The sequence below is a fragment of the Coturnix japonica genome, chromosome 3, assembly GCF_001577835.2.
Source record: "Coturnix japonica isolate 7356 chromosome 3, Coturnix japonica 2.1, whole genome shotgun sequence".
Classification (NCBI taxonomy): domain Eukaryota; kingdom Metazoa; phylum Chordata; class Aves; order Galliformes; family Phasianidae; genus Coturnix; species Coturnix japonica.
Window position 1 is genome coordinate 70,950,367 of NC_029518.1, and position 17,896 is coordinate 70,968,262.

At 37.4% G+C, this 17,896-nt stretch overlaps 1 protein-coding gene across 1 annotated transcript in view; it reads left to right on the plus strand.

Moving 5' to 3' along the window:
- ME1 (malic enzyme 1) overlaps positions 1-17,896 on the plus strand; it is a 143,151-nt gene that overhangs the window by 77,795 nt on the left and 47,460 nt on the right. Inside the window, exon 7 of the mRNA XM_015858973.2 lies at positions 3,357-3,460. Within this exon, the coding sequence (XP_015714459.1) occupies positions 3,357-3,460 (104 nt within the window). The remainder of the gene's footprint in view (positions 1-3,356; positions 3,461-17,896) is intronic.

The window sequence follows — 17,896 nt, forward strand, 5'->3', positions numbered from 1 at the left end:
ATTGAATCTGTGGACACACCAACAACTTCCATCAAAATTAATTGTGCAGTAATCAATCTGCGTTCATTTAAATTTGCACTAACTTGCTGAATCGTGATTTTCTGCCCTGTAAGAACTGCTTACAGCTGCAAAGTGTTTTTAAGGCATTAGGAAGAATGGATAAGATTTCAGTTTGCATTAGACTATGATGCCTATTTTCTTTGAACAAGCTTATTTTGAAGTCTGGCACACAGAATTTAAACACGTGTATTAGATTCTTTGTTTGTGAATGCTGACTGAATTGTGGATGAGAGAAATCCTTCAACAAACAATGACATTAGCTGAGTTTGAGGGTGTAGAATACTTTGCAAAAAGTAACTTCATAATCAGGTAACCTTTTTCTTTGAACTATACTGCCTTCCTTTACATACCCACCAGTAAGAGAACAGGGCCCTTCCTACCTAAGGGTGAGAACTTTGTCAACACATTTATACAATACAAGGAACCTCTTGCAAAGGAAAAAAATGGAGCTTAGCCTTCTGCCTCTCCCCAGAAGAAAGAGACCTCACCTTTGTGATGAGCTAACACGAGTGCTAGCATCAGCTCGCCCTTTCTTTAGCCTTGCCCAACAGATGGGTACTGGCTATAGTACCTATGAACAATAACAAACATTTTCCCATCTGTAACTCTATCACTGAAACCTGCCTATGTGTCAGAGCCCAGTATTTAAAAGGTGGTACATTCATAATGTTCCTATGACATCAGTCTTAAATACAATTGTTGAAAGAACAGTTTCTGTGGAAAAACATTAATAGCAAAGAATGTTCTATGCATTCAATACAGTTTGAAATAACAATTCTATTGTTTTACACTACCAAGTTAGATTTTTTCAGTTAATTTGCCTTAAATAAGGCTTCACTCTTCAGTCCAGTTTGCTCTTTTCATTCACGAGATTGTTTATCTGCCAGTTCGATCTTTGCATCCTTTGCTTGCCTTTTGCTCAGGAAGCCCATAAATTTCTTAACCTGAAGAGGAATTAACAGTCACAGCTTTGACTTGCATAGACACCTAACCCCATTGCTCATACTCTAGTGTTGGCTCCCACACACACAGGCGGCTTTGACCGACTGAAGAACTGACAGTGCCACGGAACTTTAATTAAAAAACAACAACACTGTAATGGCTGGAAAGAATGCTTCATGAAGGAATCTTGTAACACGCTACAAAATTACCACAGTTTGTCCCTGAGCAAAAGGCTGCTGCACAAAGCCAGACTGAGCCAAGGACATTCTGTGGAGGCTTCCAGCATATATCTGTGGCAACAAATAAAGAGCCCAGTGTGCAAAGGCTGTGGGCAGCCAGGCATGATGTGTGCCAAGCAGACTCCATCCATTCTGCCCTTGTGCAGCACACCCTGCCTGCTCTTGTCCTTGCAATACAATATACATAGCACCAGGCAAGCTGCCCCAGGATGCCAAACTCATTTCCTTGCATAAGCATGCAGAGCTAACACCTGTTCAGACTCAGAAGACTAACATTTATAAAGATGTATATGGTATATGTCCATATGGTATATGTCCATATTGTATATGGAGTGGTTGAAGAGCAGCCCCACAGAAGGGCATCTTAATATGTACAATTTTGTGGCTACAATACAAGAAGGACATAGAACTACTAGTCTGTCCAAAGGAGCACTACTAAGGTGGAGAAGGATCTAGAGGACAAGGTATTTGAGGAGCAGCTGAGGTCCCTGGGTTTGCTCAGCCCAGATCACAGGACCCGATGGAGACTTCATGTCAGCTGCACTGGGAGTGGATGGGCAGCACTGAGCTCTGCTCTCTTTGACAGCAACAGGGCCTGAAGGAACAGCATGAAGCTGTCAGGGGAGGGGCAGCTGGGGGTGAGGGACAGGTTCTTCAACAGAGGGCAGTGGCCATGGAATGGGCTGCCCAGGGCAGCACTTTGAGCAGTGTTTGGACAATGCTCTCAGACACTGGGTTTGAATTTTGTGTGGTACTGTGCAGTCAGGAGCTGGTCCCAGTGGTCCTTGAAGATCTCTTCCAGCTTGTGATATTCAGTGAACCTGTGATGCTACTATCCCTCAGTAACATCATAGTACTACCAATGGTGGTTGTCTGTTTGGTAAGATTGTTACTTATCAGTTTTCAGCTGAGGCTTTTGACCCCAATATTTTTTTGATTGTACAACATTGAAGAACTGGGAAAACAATTCATGCCCTTTTCTAAAGCTCAGAAATTAGATTTCTCATCTCCAGGCTGAAGGAGGCTGAACAAGCTCTTCAGCCTTTTCACTTTTGCTGTATATGTAAAGCTCTCTCTAGCACTGAGAAGTGGTCTATATCTTTCTTTATGATATTTTCCTAGTGGAAGTTGGTGTTTTCTTCAGTGGTGCTGGTTTTGGAAACTGCTTTCAGGTGACAACTAAAATCAGTCGTCAGTCATACTGATTGTTTCCATAGTCTGAGCATGTGTGGAAGAACCAAACACAAGACACAAGAGAGAAATTATCTTACTAATGTTTAGAAGTCTGTAAAAAAGAATGTTGTTATACATGAGGACCAGGGAATTGCTGTAGCTGGAGTGAGTCATCAAATGGGATGGTAAAATACTTCCAAAACGTTTGTTAAGTTTGTAAGTTTTAATGTGGAAACAAAGCTGTCCAGTAGCAAAGACATGGAATGAAACAGGCTTGCTGTCTTTTTGATATAGGGCAGATTCTGGATCATAAATCTCCAGGAAGAAAAAGTGCAAGATTTAAGCATAGAAGGACTCAGAAATCATATCCAACTGATGGGTATGGATAACTGAAATGAAGAATACTGTAGTCTAAACTGATGTTTAAAAAAGTTGGAAGAAGAAGATCAAGGACTTGAATATGTTTTGGCATAGTGAATTTTAGAAAGCAGCACATTATCTGAATATCATCTCGTCAACACAACTGAAATGATGGACTAATTATTCCCTTAGAGAGATTTGTTAAATATGATGAGAAAACAGCTTCTTTTTAATGTCAGGATTCTGTCAGTATATAAAGGAAAAAGAAAGGAACTAAATAAAGCTCTAAATAATAGTTTTGAAACTTGACTTCCTAGGTTAAACTTTCACTTTTTCACTTGGAAACAATATCCTTCTTTTGATACTAGGATATCCATTTTCCTTGATACAAAAGGCTGTTTCTTTAATCTCTTTGTTGTGTTTCTTCAGTCTTTCTGTAGAGGTGGATAAATGGATATGTATTTCATATGCTTGGGTTAATCCTCAAACACTGTATTGTCCTCCTTTTTAATATAGAATGTACTTGTGTAACTTGTTCCTGTAATAATTCAAATAGTTTTTTTTTGTGTGTGTGTGTTTCAGGCATTGCTGAAAGATCCTTTGTATATTGGGCTGAGACATAAGAGAATCAGAGGTCAAGCCTATGATGATCTTCTTGATGAATTCATGGAAGCTGTGACTTCAAGGTATGTGATATATTTGTGCTATTCATTGGTGAGTTCCATTGTCAACTTCATCCTGGGAGAAATAAATGTCCTTCTCTATGTAAGAAAGAAAGAGTAGTGAGATCAGAGTTGTTAGGCTCCTGATTTTTTTTATTTTTTATTTTTATGGAGTGCTGTATTTTATAAGATGGTCAACTGTCTCTGACTTGCTTTAAGTATTGCTGTTGTACGATTTCACTGTATGAGTGGGAAAACTCATCTTGAGATGATTGAATTAACTTTTCAAACTGTTTTGAGGGTTAGTTCTGACTTGATGTGTGAGGCACCAGCATTTTGCTTAGAAAATTGTTTTGGCAGCTTGCTTGCCATCATATTTAAATCTCCCTTCTCCCCAGGTTTTATTGTTGCATACACTCTGCGCTGACTCCCTCTCTATTACAAACATACATAATCTCCCTACAGGTTTTTTTTGGTTGGTTGGTTGGTTGTTTTTTGTTGGTTTTTTTTCTTTTTTGGGTTTGTTTTTTTTTTTTTTTTTGAGTAATCTCTTCCAGACAAAACTGATGGATTTCTACTTCCATAATAGAAGATTCAGAACATTAAAAATTGCTATATGGACCAAGCCTTGAAAATTTCTAATTTAATGCATTCACTATCTCATCCTGTCTTTAAAATGAAGCATAGCTAAATTTAGATAATCTTGATCATATACTGAATGAAATCCTCAAGGTCAAGCAGAATACTTTTTCAGTAATGTTTGATGGTCTGGTTGATTTGTTCTCTTGTTCTTTTTACTCAAAAAATCTTTATAAACTGTAATTTTGAGTAATTTTTAGCAATTTATGTTAACTTGACCTTCTGAAAGACCACTTTGTTCTCAGCTAAATCTGTCATGGTCTACAACATCGTCCTTTCATGTTTGAAGTGAAGTACTTAAAATTCAAGGTTGTCAGTTGTTTTGGCTGTAGCACGGCGTCCAATTATGATACTCATTTGCTAAGATGAAGGGAGAATTGATGTAGCTAAGACAAAGTCAAGTCCATTTGTTCAATAATTTAACATACTCTACGTTAAAACTTAGATCCAGTTTGTCACTGGTAGGTGTAGGGCTTGCAGTTGGTTCTAATGTCATGGGTCATACTATTTAAAGTACAGACTGTGATTTGTTTTACTGTGCATTATTTTCTCTTGAAGACATTACAGTGATTTAGGTAATTGTATACTTTACTAATCTTTTCCTTGTGAAAATTTCTTTCATATTTGTTCTCTTTTCACTTCTCTTAGCCTTCTATTGGATGTATCACAGAGGAGAATTTGCTTTACAAGTCTTACATTCATGTTTGGCCTGTTATTTTTTAGATTATCTGTATTTATTTGCACTTCTTGCCATGATACTCTGAAAGTGATTTTCTTATATAACATTGCCTAATCAATTCAGAGAATGGGAGAAGATCTGGGAAATCTATTGTCATGTTTTCAGTACTGTGGAATATTCACCTCCACGGTACACCTAGCCATGAAGAGCAAGGCTGTCATGTCTCCTTAATCTAAATTTAAAGGGCAAACTTTAAATGTGATGACAAATATTTTAAGGAGCTTAAGTTGGAAAACTGTACTGAAGATGGTTTTTTAGATCTTTCCTACTCTCACAGTTCTCCAGGGAAGCCAACTCTTGTAGAAATTGAGGTGAGGTTTTATCAGCTCTGTTGAGAATGTGTGGAAGTAGGCAGCTGTACAGGATGGTACATTTTATATAGACTTCTTATTGGCTTCCCAGAAATCTTCCTAGACTTGTGTATCATATTGACTGTTAAATTTTGAAAATCTATCAGCTGGTGTGGCAGCATTTATAGTGTATCCTATTGGAATGCTACTTTTATAGAGAAAATGTCATGGTACATAATAATGTGCTCTATAAAAAGGCTTGTCATATGAAGGTATAATTTCATCAGCTGTAATATTTTCCCTTTCTCAGCCTTTACTGCTATTCACCCCAAACAAGCTTTTCTTGTAAATCAAAATCATTTTTGAGCGAGTCTTTATTTTTTTTAATAAAAGCACATAGAGAAAGTCTTAAAACATCCACTAATACAGGATTTTGGTACAGTATCCACTGTGTTATCTTAGTGGAATGAAACTAGTACAGTGTGATTTTTCCCAGATGTGAGAAGGCACAAGCATATGGAAAGTATCTGGATTTCTTCTGGCATAAAGTCAGTGAACAGCTTTTATTTATTTACCTATGTCTGTATCTGTCTATTTATTAATTACTATTGCCAGCAGCTGCCTTTGCTGTAGACAGGTGCTGTAATTTCTGTGGATGTTACCAAGTATTTCTTGCTTTGTGTTGGCGTGGTAATTCAAAGGTATAAAGACATATTAAATGGAAGGAATATTTTATAATATGGGAAGTAAAAAAGAGATAACTTCATCACTGAATAGTTCAAATCAAACATTAAAACCTATTCATAAAGGTCTGTTATATTCTACCCAGTGGAGAAATGGATGATAAAACATTCTATACAGTAGCAAATTTTTCCAAATGACAAGTTGTTCTTAAATATCTGTGTTTACAGAGGAAACTCTGAGAGGAGGGACTGCTAAACAGGGCTCTGGTAGCTGGGATTGATCCACCAAGACTTCTTATAAAACCAGAAGAAGTAATTCTAACTTTTTATTCCAGTTTCCATTTCTTTCCTACTTGCTTGCAATGATGTATTCATTTACAGCAGTGAAGGGATTTTGGAAACACTTGAGGGGAAAATATGTTGACTAGAGATAGAACAAAAAATGAGGGGTGAAGAAAAAAAAAACCTTTTTATTAACAGGAACTTTACTTGTCTGATGCCAAAAGTGGACTTTTTCCTTTTTCTGAAGGAAACTTCCTTTTAGCAAATCTGGTAAAGGTAACTCCAGCTTGAACTCCCCTGAAGAGAACCAGTGCAGGGAAGAATAGCATATTACCAGCTTGCTTTCTGCTGCAGATCACAAAAGTCACTGTGCACTGGGGAGGAAAAATGCACAGCTCAGAGGGACAAGGCTGACTTGTACCGGTGATCTGTCAACAGAGAGGAAACATCTAGGAAATGAAAAATAATCTTATGTAATTCTGGAAGATAATACTGAAGTCCCAAAGACTTTTGCAGAACTCTTTTTCTGTTATAAGCCAAAATTTATGGGTTTATGATGTGGAAAAGCAACCCTGTATCACTGAAATTGGCTTTTGTAGGCATGGTGTCTTCTTTATTTGTGTGTTTTTCAGTTTCAGTTCAAGGTGCAATAGTTGTGAACCGCAGAAAAGTAGTCTCATGTATCATTTATGTTCCAGTCTGTAATCACGTTTTAATTAAATCCTTCCCCAATCCTTTCACATGCTGTGCTTTTCTTAAGCTTGTGATGTACAAACCAAGCTGCTGACAATTGTAATTCAGTATGTTCTGTCTTAAATAATTATGATGTAGTCATTATTACTCATTTGCCTGATTACATTATTCACAGATGTTAACAGTGCTTTATTTCACATATGTTACTCTAAAACATTGCTTTATGGTAAGTAAGGCTTATCTGAGTTTGAAAACAACTGAAAGATTTATCAATCATTAAAAGAAAATTATACAAATACTTGGGTCACTTAAAAAATAATGCCTCCTGTTTATGTCCATGGAAACAACAACAGATCAAAAAGCATGATAACACTGTTCGATAGAGCAAATTCTTAGCTACAAAACACTGTTTTTCAAGATAGTCATCATCATTAGCAGTGCATTTTTTTGCCAGAAATGAACAAGAGTCTGCCTAATACATTCATCAGAATTTCTGTAGTCACCTGAAACACCATTTCAGTGGCTCTTGCCACTGCTGAAACACACCACTCACCACCTCACTGTGCTCACATCCACTTTTGTCTCCATTGGTGTTCCACAAGCATTGACAAATGTCAATGGGTGCAATTTTTTTCCTCACAGAGGAATTCAGTGACACACTTTTGCTTCATCTGCCCCTGTCAGCCCCTCATCTGCTGTCTGTCACACAACAACAAAATGTACCAGAATACTGGCAACAGGATTCAGCCTCTACTTCCATAACACCACTATCTGCCTGTGGTATCTTGGGCCAAAATAATAATATAGGAGGCATTACTTTTGGAGCATACTCATACTTTGCTAGATGTTTTTATTTAGTAAATTATATTGGAACATAACTAAATTTGTAAGTTATTAGTTCAGAATGGACATAACTTCTCGCACGACAATGTGCTGTCAATAATATGATTATAGCTGTGCATCATTATGGAATTTGTTGGACCATACACTGCTTCTAACAGTGTATTCAAGCACAGATTGTTAGTAAAAGGACATTGGCACCTCTGTCCTCTAGTGCATTGTGGTACTGTGAGACTAAGACTTGCATTGTGCCTCTATGTTCCTTTATCGTTCAAGATAAAGAGACTTTTAGAAGGAGCATAGAAAGAAATACTGCTGCAACAACTTCCTCCTATGGCAGTCTTAGTGAAGATATTTTTGTTTCCAGATTTTGCCTCTCAGTGGGGACTTGCTGTTTGGTGCCCTGTAGCCCTTTTCCCTTCCCTTCGTGCTACTTCATTTGGTGGTGCAGTTCTCCAGTTTGGTTGGCTGGGTGGTAATTGTCTGACACTCCAGAACAAAACCAACTTAAACTGACCTTTCTGCAGTGAGAGTCTGAATTCTGCTCTTATTTATCTATTTATTTAAAATCTCAGTTTACATCTATTTATGACTTTATCATAATCTTTATCTGATATTTGTGTCCAACTTTCTTTAATGTCAATATAAACCATAAAATTTTGTCCTCTCTTCTTTCTGTGCTTAGAAGTGCTGAAACCTTTGATTCATGTTACTAGCTTATTTACCTTCACATTTTTCTTTAAAATTCATTTGTACTTTCATTAACTAGAAGCTGAAAACAGATTGTATGCATTGCTAGATGATTACTGCACTAGATAACCAAGAAAATGTCTATGTCTAACTTCCAACACCATGTTTTCCGTCTTTTTCAATAACTTTTGTTTCTAGTGCATGGGTCCTTTCAGTTTTACAGCTTAGCACAATGGATTTCAGCTTGTTTAAGCCCATTGTTTGACTCTGTTGTATAAATAGTCAATAACAACGCATCTGCTAAAAATAAGTCCATGTCTCTTGTCACAGGAGAAGTGCTCATTGTTTCCCAAATAACAATATTTTGTGCAGGAGCTCTCATCTCAGTCCTGTTCCATCGATGTCCTTGGCAAGAGAAGGATCTTTGTTTTGTCATCTGAAACCACAATCAGCTTTCACAGTGATTTAAACTGTTCTGATTCATCATTTCCTTTTGCTTGCACACTCTTGAGAAATACTGACACCATGCCAAGGCAGTAATAAATAAACATAAGTATTCCATAGTCTGGGTTTTGGTGACAGTCAAAACAGCAGCACCAAATGCTGCTGGGAGTGCCTTATATGAGATAGAGAAGTGGAATGTGTTGCACTACTGTGAGGCAGGAAAGGCCACCACAGCCATTTTGTTTTCTCAAGATTCAATTCATGGAAAAACATGAATGAAGGTGAAGTCATATTAGGTTTTTCATTTCATATGCAGAGATAATCTGAATCTCCTGCAATGCAATTATACAGCCTTTCTGGATCTCCTTTAATGCCGCTTGCAGTTAAATAATCTACTTAGTTGTTCACATGAGATAAGTTTGCACAGTGCTACCTAATGACCAAGTGTCAAGCTTTTCACAGTGGAAGAAGTCAAGAAAATTTGCAGTTGCAAGAATTACAAGGTTCGTTGTGTTTTAAAGTAAAAATCATAGAATCATAGAATTCTTTGATTTGGAAGGGACCTTTAAAGGTCACCTGGTCCAACTCCCTGCAATATACAAAGGCATCCGCAGATAGATCAGTTAGCAACTCTGCTAATGAATAGTGTTCCAGTTCTAAAATACAGTTTTTAAAACACTGAGAATCTAAATCTTAGACCAGAGCAGTTTTTTCAAGTGTGCTGTTCCTTCTTTCATTCTGCTGCCTTCTACCAGGACCTTCTTTTCCTAGGACCTTGATTTACTCACTTTGCAGCAGGCAGAAAACAAGGATCATACTTGGAGCTGCATTGGCAGCTGTGCCAATAGCATGAATCTTTTTGGGATTTTGTGATTGGTAACTTCTGACAGCCTTAAAGACTTTTACATATGCATTTAGTGATTCATTGCTGTGGGCTAAATTACATCTGATTGCTGGAAATGACACAAATGTATGCTTTACAGGTTTTTCAGGCACAGTAATTGGCGTAAGGAAAGTGAATCTGCAAGTGAAGTGAAATCATGGCAGGATAGACAGACTCTACTCATATCAAATTTATTTGTAGATAGAGAGCTATTACTGTTTGTACTGCAGGACCACAGAGAAATTCTTAGCAAAAATCAGTACAGAAGTCTTAAGGATATAAAACCTCATTCATTTCTGAAAGAAACCAAGAAGTTGTAAGACTGTCAATCAGTACTGAGGGAGATGACAATTGTTTTGCTTTAGTGGGACTAAATAGGGAGAGCTGGAAGTATTTTTCATATGCTTCTTGTACTCCATCTGATTGGAATGGGATGTATTCATGTTCTAGTAATGCTCAGATATGTTCCAGACTCTCTGTAGTAAGTCAAAATGCAACCAGTGTAGAACACACTGTTCTCAGACTTTTCTTCTCCAACTTATTTCAATAAGGGATTTTTAAAGCGGAAAAGGACTGGGTAATCTCAGCCATTCTCCTTCCTCTTTTTTAGCTGCAGGACATGGTGGGCAGAATCCTCAGTAGGAGTTAACTGCAAGTACAGTTTTTATAAAACATGTGATATTACCTGTTTTCTGTCTTCCATTTAGAACACATTAGAAAATGGAAGTTCAAACTGTATTCAGATATTTTGAAATGGCCTGTTATCATCTGCATCTGTCAAAATAACAGGCCAAGTTGGGCTCTCCAAAAAGACTGCATTGCTTAGTTTGTTCCGAACTTAGACTATAAAACCTTCTCTGTTCCTATGCTGATTCATCAAGTAGGCCTGCATCTGTGCAGATGAGATGAATATAATCACAAACTTCTAGCAAAACTAGTAGTGCATAACATCAGTGATTCTAACAGACTCCAGTGGGAGGCTGGGGAAGGAGAAAATATTTTAACGCTCTAAATGTTTTGATACCAATGTGTTGTTACTTTTTAAGCCTTCGACAAACAGCTGTACTCCCAGACCACAGTATTCTGTCACATTCACAAAATTTAATGATGTATTCTCCTTAAGACTGTTGTGAGGCAAAGCACTTGCTAGGACCAAGGCCTCACAAACAATTTTTTGTACAGTCCTCCCAGAAAACTGTAATGGAAACTTCAGTTACTTCCCTTTCCATCCTAGAATCTACACCTGTAATATGTCTCTACAAAACAATATAACTGACTGAAGAGGGGAGACATGGCACTTCTGAAAATCAGGACAATTTTCGTTTAGTACTGAAGTTTGGATTTAAATGCTGACTTGTGAAATGGAAGCATTTGACCTTATCCTGAGATTACTGCCAAATTAGCCTTTTAACTATGCAAACCCCGTGATAAGAACTGTCTGCCAGGGATTTGGAACTGGGATCAGAATACATGTCAGAGCTGAGCTGTGGAGTTGTGTGCATTATCTGCACCAGTAAGTATGATCCTTATAAAGATAATATAGAGTACCTTAAATGAAGCCTTTTCTATGTCAGGAACATGCTACTTATTGACTTTGGTAGGTTTTTTTTCAGTCTTGTAGGCATATCCAGTGATATTTAAAACATCCTCCACCCAATCTGTCTAACCACTTTGTAGTGGTGTGTAAGCCTTCTTACAGTCATGCTGCACTTAAAGTAGTTGCAGATTAATACTTTTTTCTTCTTCATAGATGAGATGTGAAGCATAAAATAACTGCATTTAAATTAGATGTCCTCCTGGGCACAATCCAGTTGCCTAAACGTAGGAGTACAGCACTGTATCCTCTCCATCTTCCAACTGCTGGCCTAGGTTCTTTAGCTGTCAGGCACACTAGGTCCTACCTGTCAGTACTGTGCAGGTGCCATGGATACCCCATGGATGCCTCAGAGGGCACTGGGTTCCTGTGTTTAAATATCTATATCAACCCCCAATGTCTACCTTTATGTGCTTCAAGTGCCAGCACTGTGTGACCTTCCTACTGTTGCATAGATAGACTATTGGCAAGAAAAGAAGCACCCTAAATTTCCTTTGAGGTTGACTTCTACCTATAAGGCTATCCCTAGGAAACATCAAAGTTGGATATAGTTCTAATAAAGTTAGAGGTTGGATGCAGATTTTGCCATTGTTTTGAATGCCGAGAGCTACTTCCCTCTAATTTTGCAGTCTCTCTATACCTCTCTGCTGCCAACAAGGCATACTGAGAGCTCGCTTAATTGAAAGCAGATAAAGACTGCTGCTTTGAATGGCAAGATAGGGTAATTTACCTACTTTACTGATTCCTATTCTTTTTTATTTAACCTAGACGTAAGGAGACAGTGTTTGAAGTCTGCTATATTCTTGACACTTTTTGGAAATTCCAGATGCACATCTTCCTTCTGCATTAGCAATCACTAGTGTTTATACATCACTGTAAAAAATATTAGCCTGGAAAAGGCTGAAAAATGAAATATGACACTTCAGACCCACTACCATATGTAAGTGAAGTGAGCTGACATTTCGTTGACGCCCACACTTGTGACAGAGCTAACAAACCCCAAATAAATGATGGAGTACGTTTAGCTCATGCATCTAATCACCAAATTATGAGAGTACTTTGTAATTTATTGTGTGTTTAAATGAATAACTGGATTACTGGCATTGGAAGGTTGCTGATTGCGTCTTTGGGAGTATCACAGAATCACAGAATGGCCCAAGTTGAAAGGGACCTCAAAGATCATGAAGCTCCAACCCCCCTGCCTGGCAAGGCCACCAAACTTCCACGTTTAGATGATATTTAACTAATGGGTTATCTTATCTAAAAAAGGGGATGCATATGGAAGGAAAAAGAAACACATTTTGAAAGTCAGGCTAGAGTTTTAGTGGTTTAGTGATGCTTTTCTCTTAATCCCTTACTCTTTTAGATTTTGCTAAGGTTTGAATAATAAAGAGGAGGAATTTCTTCTGCGATCCCTGCACTGGCTCTTGCAGAAGGAAATTCTTTACAGTTTTATCCCCAGCACAGCATTACTTTGATACTTTTTTCTCTGAAAATGGGATTTAGCTTAGTAGGAAACCAGAAAGTTATCTGTTTCAAACATTATACTTTGGAAACTGCAAAGGACGTATCACTTAATTGGATAATTTTATTTCAGAATTTAGTGGATTTTAGCATCAAAGTTAATCATTCTTCTAGTTGCTGGTTTGCAGCAATGGCTACTGGAAAGAGACTGCTGGCAGGATTTGCTGAAAATGAGCTATGCAGATTTTAATAAGAATGAGTAGTATGTACTAGAAAAAGCTACGTCTTCTTTTTGGAAGACTTACTTTTTTATATCTAGTCAATTGATACTATACATTTTATTTTTTAGCACTGCTTTGTAATTATCTTTTACCTAATCCATATTGCTAAAAGGTAATTACTTGTTATGTATGAGTTTGTTTCATATATTTTAAATATCTCAGTGTAACAGATATTTGACATAACTGCTCTTGCTCAGGACAAAGCTCTTATCTAGAAAACACACCCAGGAGTTATTTTGCATTTTAAAGTCATATGGATAGCAGTAAGCTTATTTGTGTTGACTATATAACCTGAAGGACTATAAGAACAGTCATTAAGAAGTGTCTGCAAATTTGAAAAATGCAGGAAAAAGAAAAAATTGTTTTCTTTTAATAAGCAATTAGTTAATATGTGTAATCAGTTTCTGTACAAGTCGCAGCCATTTTTAAGCAGATTACTTTTCCCGGTTGTCATTTGGGTTTATATCTCAGTGCTTAAGTGCAGAAAACTTTTGACACACGAATGTCTGAAACATTGTGATGCTCATAATCTCTTAATTCACATGCTTTAAAAAATTATGAATATTTTCAAATCTAGCAATAATTAAGTCCACTTACATGTATTTTCATCTTGCAACATTAGAGTTATTATATATTTTTAGCTTTCTTAATTAGGTTCAGAATACAAAGCCTGTCTTGTTAGAGGTTTTGCCTTTGTCAGCCATGGAGGAATATAAAAACTTATGAAGTCCATTTCTGTGGTTGGAAGTAACGAGCCAGACATTTAGAGATCTTTTTACAGTACTGAATTTTTATTAAAAAGACTTTGATTAATCTTTTCTGCTGAAAAATTGATTATGATCTGAGCACATGTTTGACTTCTGGAAAACTACATTTCTTCAGCTGTTTGACTGTAGTCATTCCACTGAATTTATACTGGGGTGTGGGGTGGGGTGAGAGGCTCAAAAGCTAATTAAATCATTGATCCTTCACATTTATACAAGCTGATTTAAGAATGTCATAGCATCTACAAAGAAGTGCTCTAGTAAATCTGTTAATGATTCAAATTTGTTTAAACAAAAAAGATTCTTCAACTTAAGCCAGGCTGTACAATGTTAGGGTTTGTTTTCTTTTCTTTGCCAGAAGGTACAGAAGCTGTAAGTTATATATGGAAAGTATTTTTAAAGAACAGCATTTTCAGGATAAGAGAACTGAATGCAGCTGGTTTGGTATATTTTCCAATTCAGATTTCAGAATGGGAACCAGCTGCTCCCATTTTGCTCTTAGCTAAAATGCCAGCATGTGCTGATGGTTGTGAGATGGCCATTTTGAAATGGTACACATGAAGAATAAAGGATGTGATCCCCATATCAGTTTCTGTTGCTAAGTCCCTTCTTACAGTAACAGTACCACCTTCAAACACTGTCACACTTGGAATTATTTGCAAAAAATCCAAAGCAAAATCAAAGAGGGGATCCTAGCATACAGCATCCACAGTGCACTTTTAACAACTCCTCACGTGAATGAGTCAACATGCAGTTGTGCTGTTTGACTGCCCCAGCAGGTACCATCTGGGCAGATGGCTCCTGTTTGCTGGTCTCTGCACCCAAGAATTAGTACCACTTTTCTTCCTGCCCAGATGCCATCCTTTAGCTGTGCAGGCAAGTATGCTTTGGTACACTAATGAAAACTGAGATTGGGGGTGGTTGAGCAGTTCTTGCTAATTCATTAGGAGTGTGTGATGTGTGTTTTTTAAGTAAGGTTTGTCTTTAGTAAAAATGTGATGGCAAATTGAGATTGTTCATAGAAGACAAACGTGAATGCAGTGAGCAGTGCATTCTTTAGGATTTGGATTTAGACAATAAGGGTTAATCTTTTTCGGTCTGAATGCAGTTCCTGCATTTAGTAAGTATCCTAAATAGTATTTAATCAAATTTTCCATAGTATTAACCACAAACTTTAATAAATCAGGACATTTAAGAAATAGATTTGATCAACATAAAATTCTGTAGTGGTATTGCTTATTTATTTTATTTGCAAGAAGTTTATTGGATATTAGAGTGGTAAATACACTGAATTTTGAAAATAAGCAATAGCAATATTACAACATATGCAAAAGTGGTTCGATTAAAATCTCTTCGAGTTTGCTCAGAAGAAGCTTACTTAGAACGCTTTTTCAACTATTATGTAGATTTCCAAGAGACTTTTTTTTCCATGAGAAAGAAATTTTGATACCGTTTCCTGAAATCATATTCCAAAATATTCCTGTTGCGCTCACTTGATAACAAAAACATATTGTTATGCTTTCTTTTTCCCTGTACACTTTCATTGAACTGAAGGCAGCTTCTGCAAACATTTCGTATTGCTGGAAAACCTAGTCTTGACTAGAAAATGTTGTGCTGCTTATTGTAACTCTCTGACCATTTATAGTACTACAAAATATCCAAACAGCGCAGTTTGTAATTGCAGCTACTTGCGTAAGAGCATGCTAGTGAGAAAATTTGAGGGCTGAAGACAAGAAAATGGCTCTGTTTCATAGGACTCGAGTATTTTCACAACATGCTTTTGTTTTATAATTTGGTGTTTAAACAGGTTTTTCAACCCTGCATTTGGAAGAAGGGAGTCAGATTGCTGAGAACAAGGAGTTAATATGCACTCAGGCAGTTGGGAAGGTTATTGGAGCTGGAGTGTTTTCTCAGTTGAGGCTTGTTGGCAGCAGGTTTAGCTTAATGAACAGAGGCAATGTCAAATAACCACTTCACAGAACACAGGACAAAACAGATTCTTGTCAAAAAAAAAAAAAAAGTGGTCTTGGCTCCAAAGAAAACCACTGCCTTGGTTTCTTACTGTGACATTGTACTATATAAAAGTTTTTGAATGTTATCTCATTTTCTGTCATATTGCCTTCTTTCTTTGTTAGAAATCTTACACCAACTGAAAAAGAAGGGAAAGTCCAAGTGATTCTTTTTGGCTGATAAAGGGCAACACAGTTCTTGAGGTAGGGGTTTTAAGAAATGTGCTGTGTCTTGGCATTTTTTTACATTGTAACTACTGCTTTCCTATAGGTTTTTTACTGTAGTTTCAGTGTATCTCACAGTATTCTCCTGGAGAAGCTGGCAGTCTATGGTTTGGACAGGTACACTCTTTATTGGGTAAGGAACTGGCTGGAGGGCCGGGCCCAGAGAGTGGTGGTGAATGGAGTTAAATCCAGCTGGTGACTTGTCATGAGAGGTGTTGCCCAGGGGTTGGTACTGAAACATGCTGTGCATTAGAAATAGTAAAAGACTCAGAAATGAAGAAAAATAAGGGTAGCCAATTTTTGTGGATTTTCATGTTTTCATGCAGGGGCAGAGGCTGCTAGAGACAATAAATCTGCTGTGATGTGGCTTGGACATTCTTTGCTTAAGGCAGCAGCATCCTACCTTGCCAGTCCAGGAGGATGGGAACAATCACGCTGTCTGTGCAGCACCTACAGCAGCTCACAAGCACAAGGTTGTGCGCTAACAGGCTGAGCAGTATCCAAGTTTTACGTCACTGCAGAAATGAGACCTTTATGTTCTGAAACACTTGTTCCCTTGTAAGAAGTGACTAACTTTTCATTGACTCACTTATTCCATATTTTTGACCATATATATTTCTGATTTTGCTTACCTCCTCCTCCTACTTGTAGTATCTCATCTTGTTGCCTTTTCTCCCCTATGGACTTCTGTAAGTTTCAACTCTTCTTTCTCCTTTACTGCTCACTTATCTATGAAGAGGTTCATTTAATCCCATTCATGTCCATGTTTTTACCTATTTTTTTTCTTAAATTAAATTTTCTCTAATCCTTTTATGTTGTGACTGTTTTCTTTTCCATATGCTTCAGAATTTTGATTCATAATTCACAGTCTGCTTTTCCAGATGCATCAATGATTTTCTTAATTTATTTTATTCCTCTGCTTCATGATTTCCATAACTTTGCAGTCTCTCCCCTACTATTTCTGAAACCATTGCATCAGTGTGCTTTATTGGGGGACCTGCAGCCTTGGCTCTTTGAGTGGCTCTGTCAGAGCATGGCACAGACCCACCCTTCCAGTCCTGGCTTTCCAGCAGCAATTAAGTCTCAGGGAGCACATTGTAAGATCACATACTACCATGTGATGAAGTCACAGTTAATATATGTAGGGATGGGAGCTGAGGTTTGTTACAGCATGGTACACCTTGTAGCATTAACTTTGAGAAAAATCTCCAATGATCTTTTTTTTTTTTTTTTTTTTTTTTATAAAAAAAGAATTTTAAGGCTTCATTTGCTCTGTTATTTTCTTTTTATTACTTATTTAACTTGCATTTTTGCATTTTTGCACCTGCGACCTTATCCTTTCTGTATTACAGCTCTGTCATTTGATGTCTCTTGCTCCTCCATTACCTCTCTTGGGGGTACAATTCTCTCTTATCTTCATAAACATCCTCAAAGTTTTGTTTTCAGTGCATGTTATTTTCCTTTTTATACGGTTGCTTCTGTCCCACGCTGTATTTCAATCCTCTTCAATTTCATTCTCCCAAATCCAGCAAGAGAAAAATGTTGTCATCCCCATTTCAAAGGGGAGAAGCTTCTCTGGGCAGTCCGTTCCTCACCATCTTCTCTGTGAATAAGTTCCCTGGCATCTAATCTAAAGCTTCCTTCCTTTAGTTTAAAACAGTTCCCCCTATCCACCACTGTCTTCTTGTATAAGTTGATTTCCCTCCTGCTTATAATCTCCCTATTTGTCATAATGTCATAATGTAAGTAAATAATTCTCTGAGTAACTTACGTATTCCAGCCTCAGGGAGGACACTGGGTAGTATCACTTCCTTGGACCCTTAGCCCTTGAAATCAGAGATTCTCTGTCTTCTGCCACCATGAAACACAGTAGGGCATCATTTCCTCTGTGAGCTCCTGGAGTACAGATATTTAGATATTTTTTATAACTTTTCATAAAT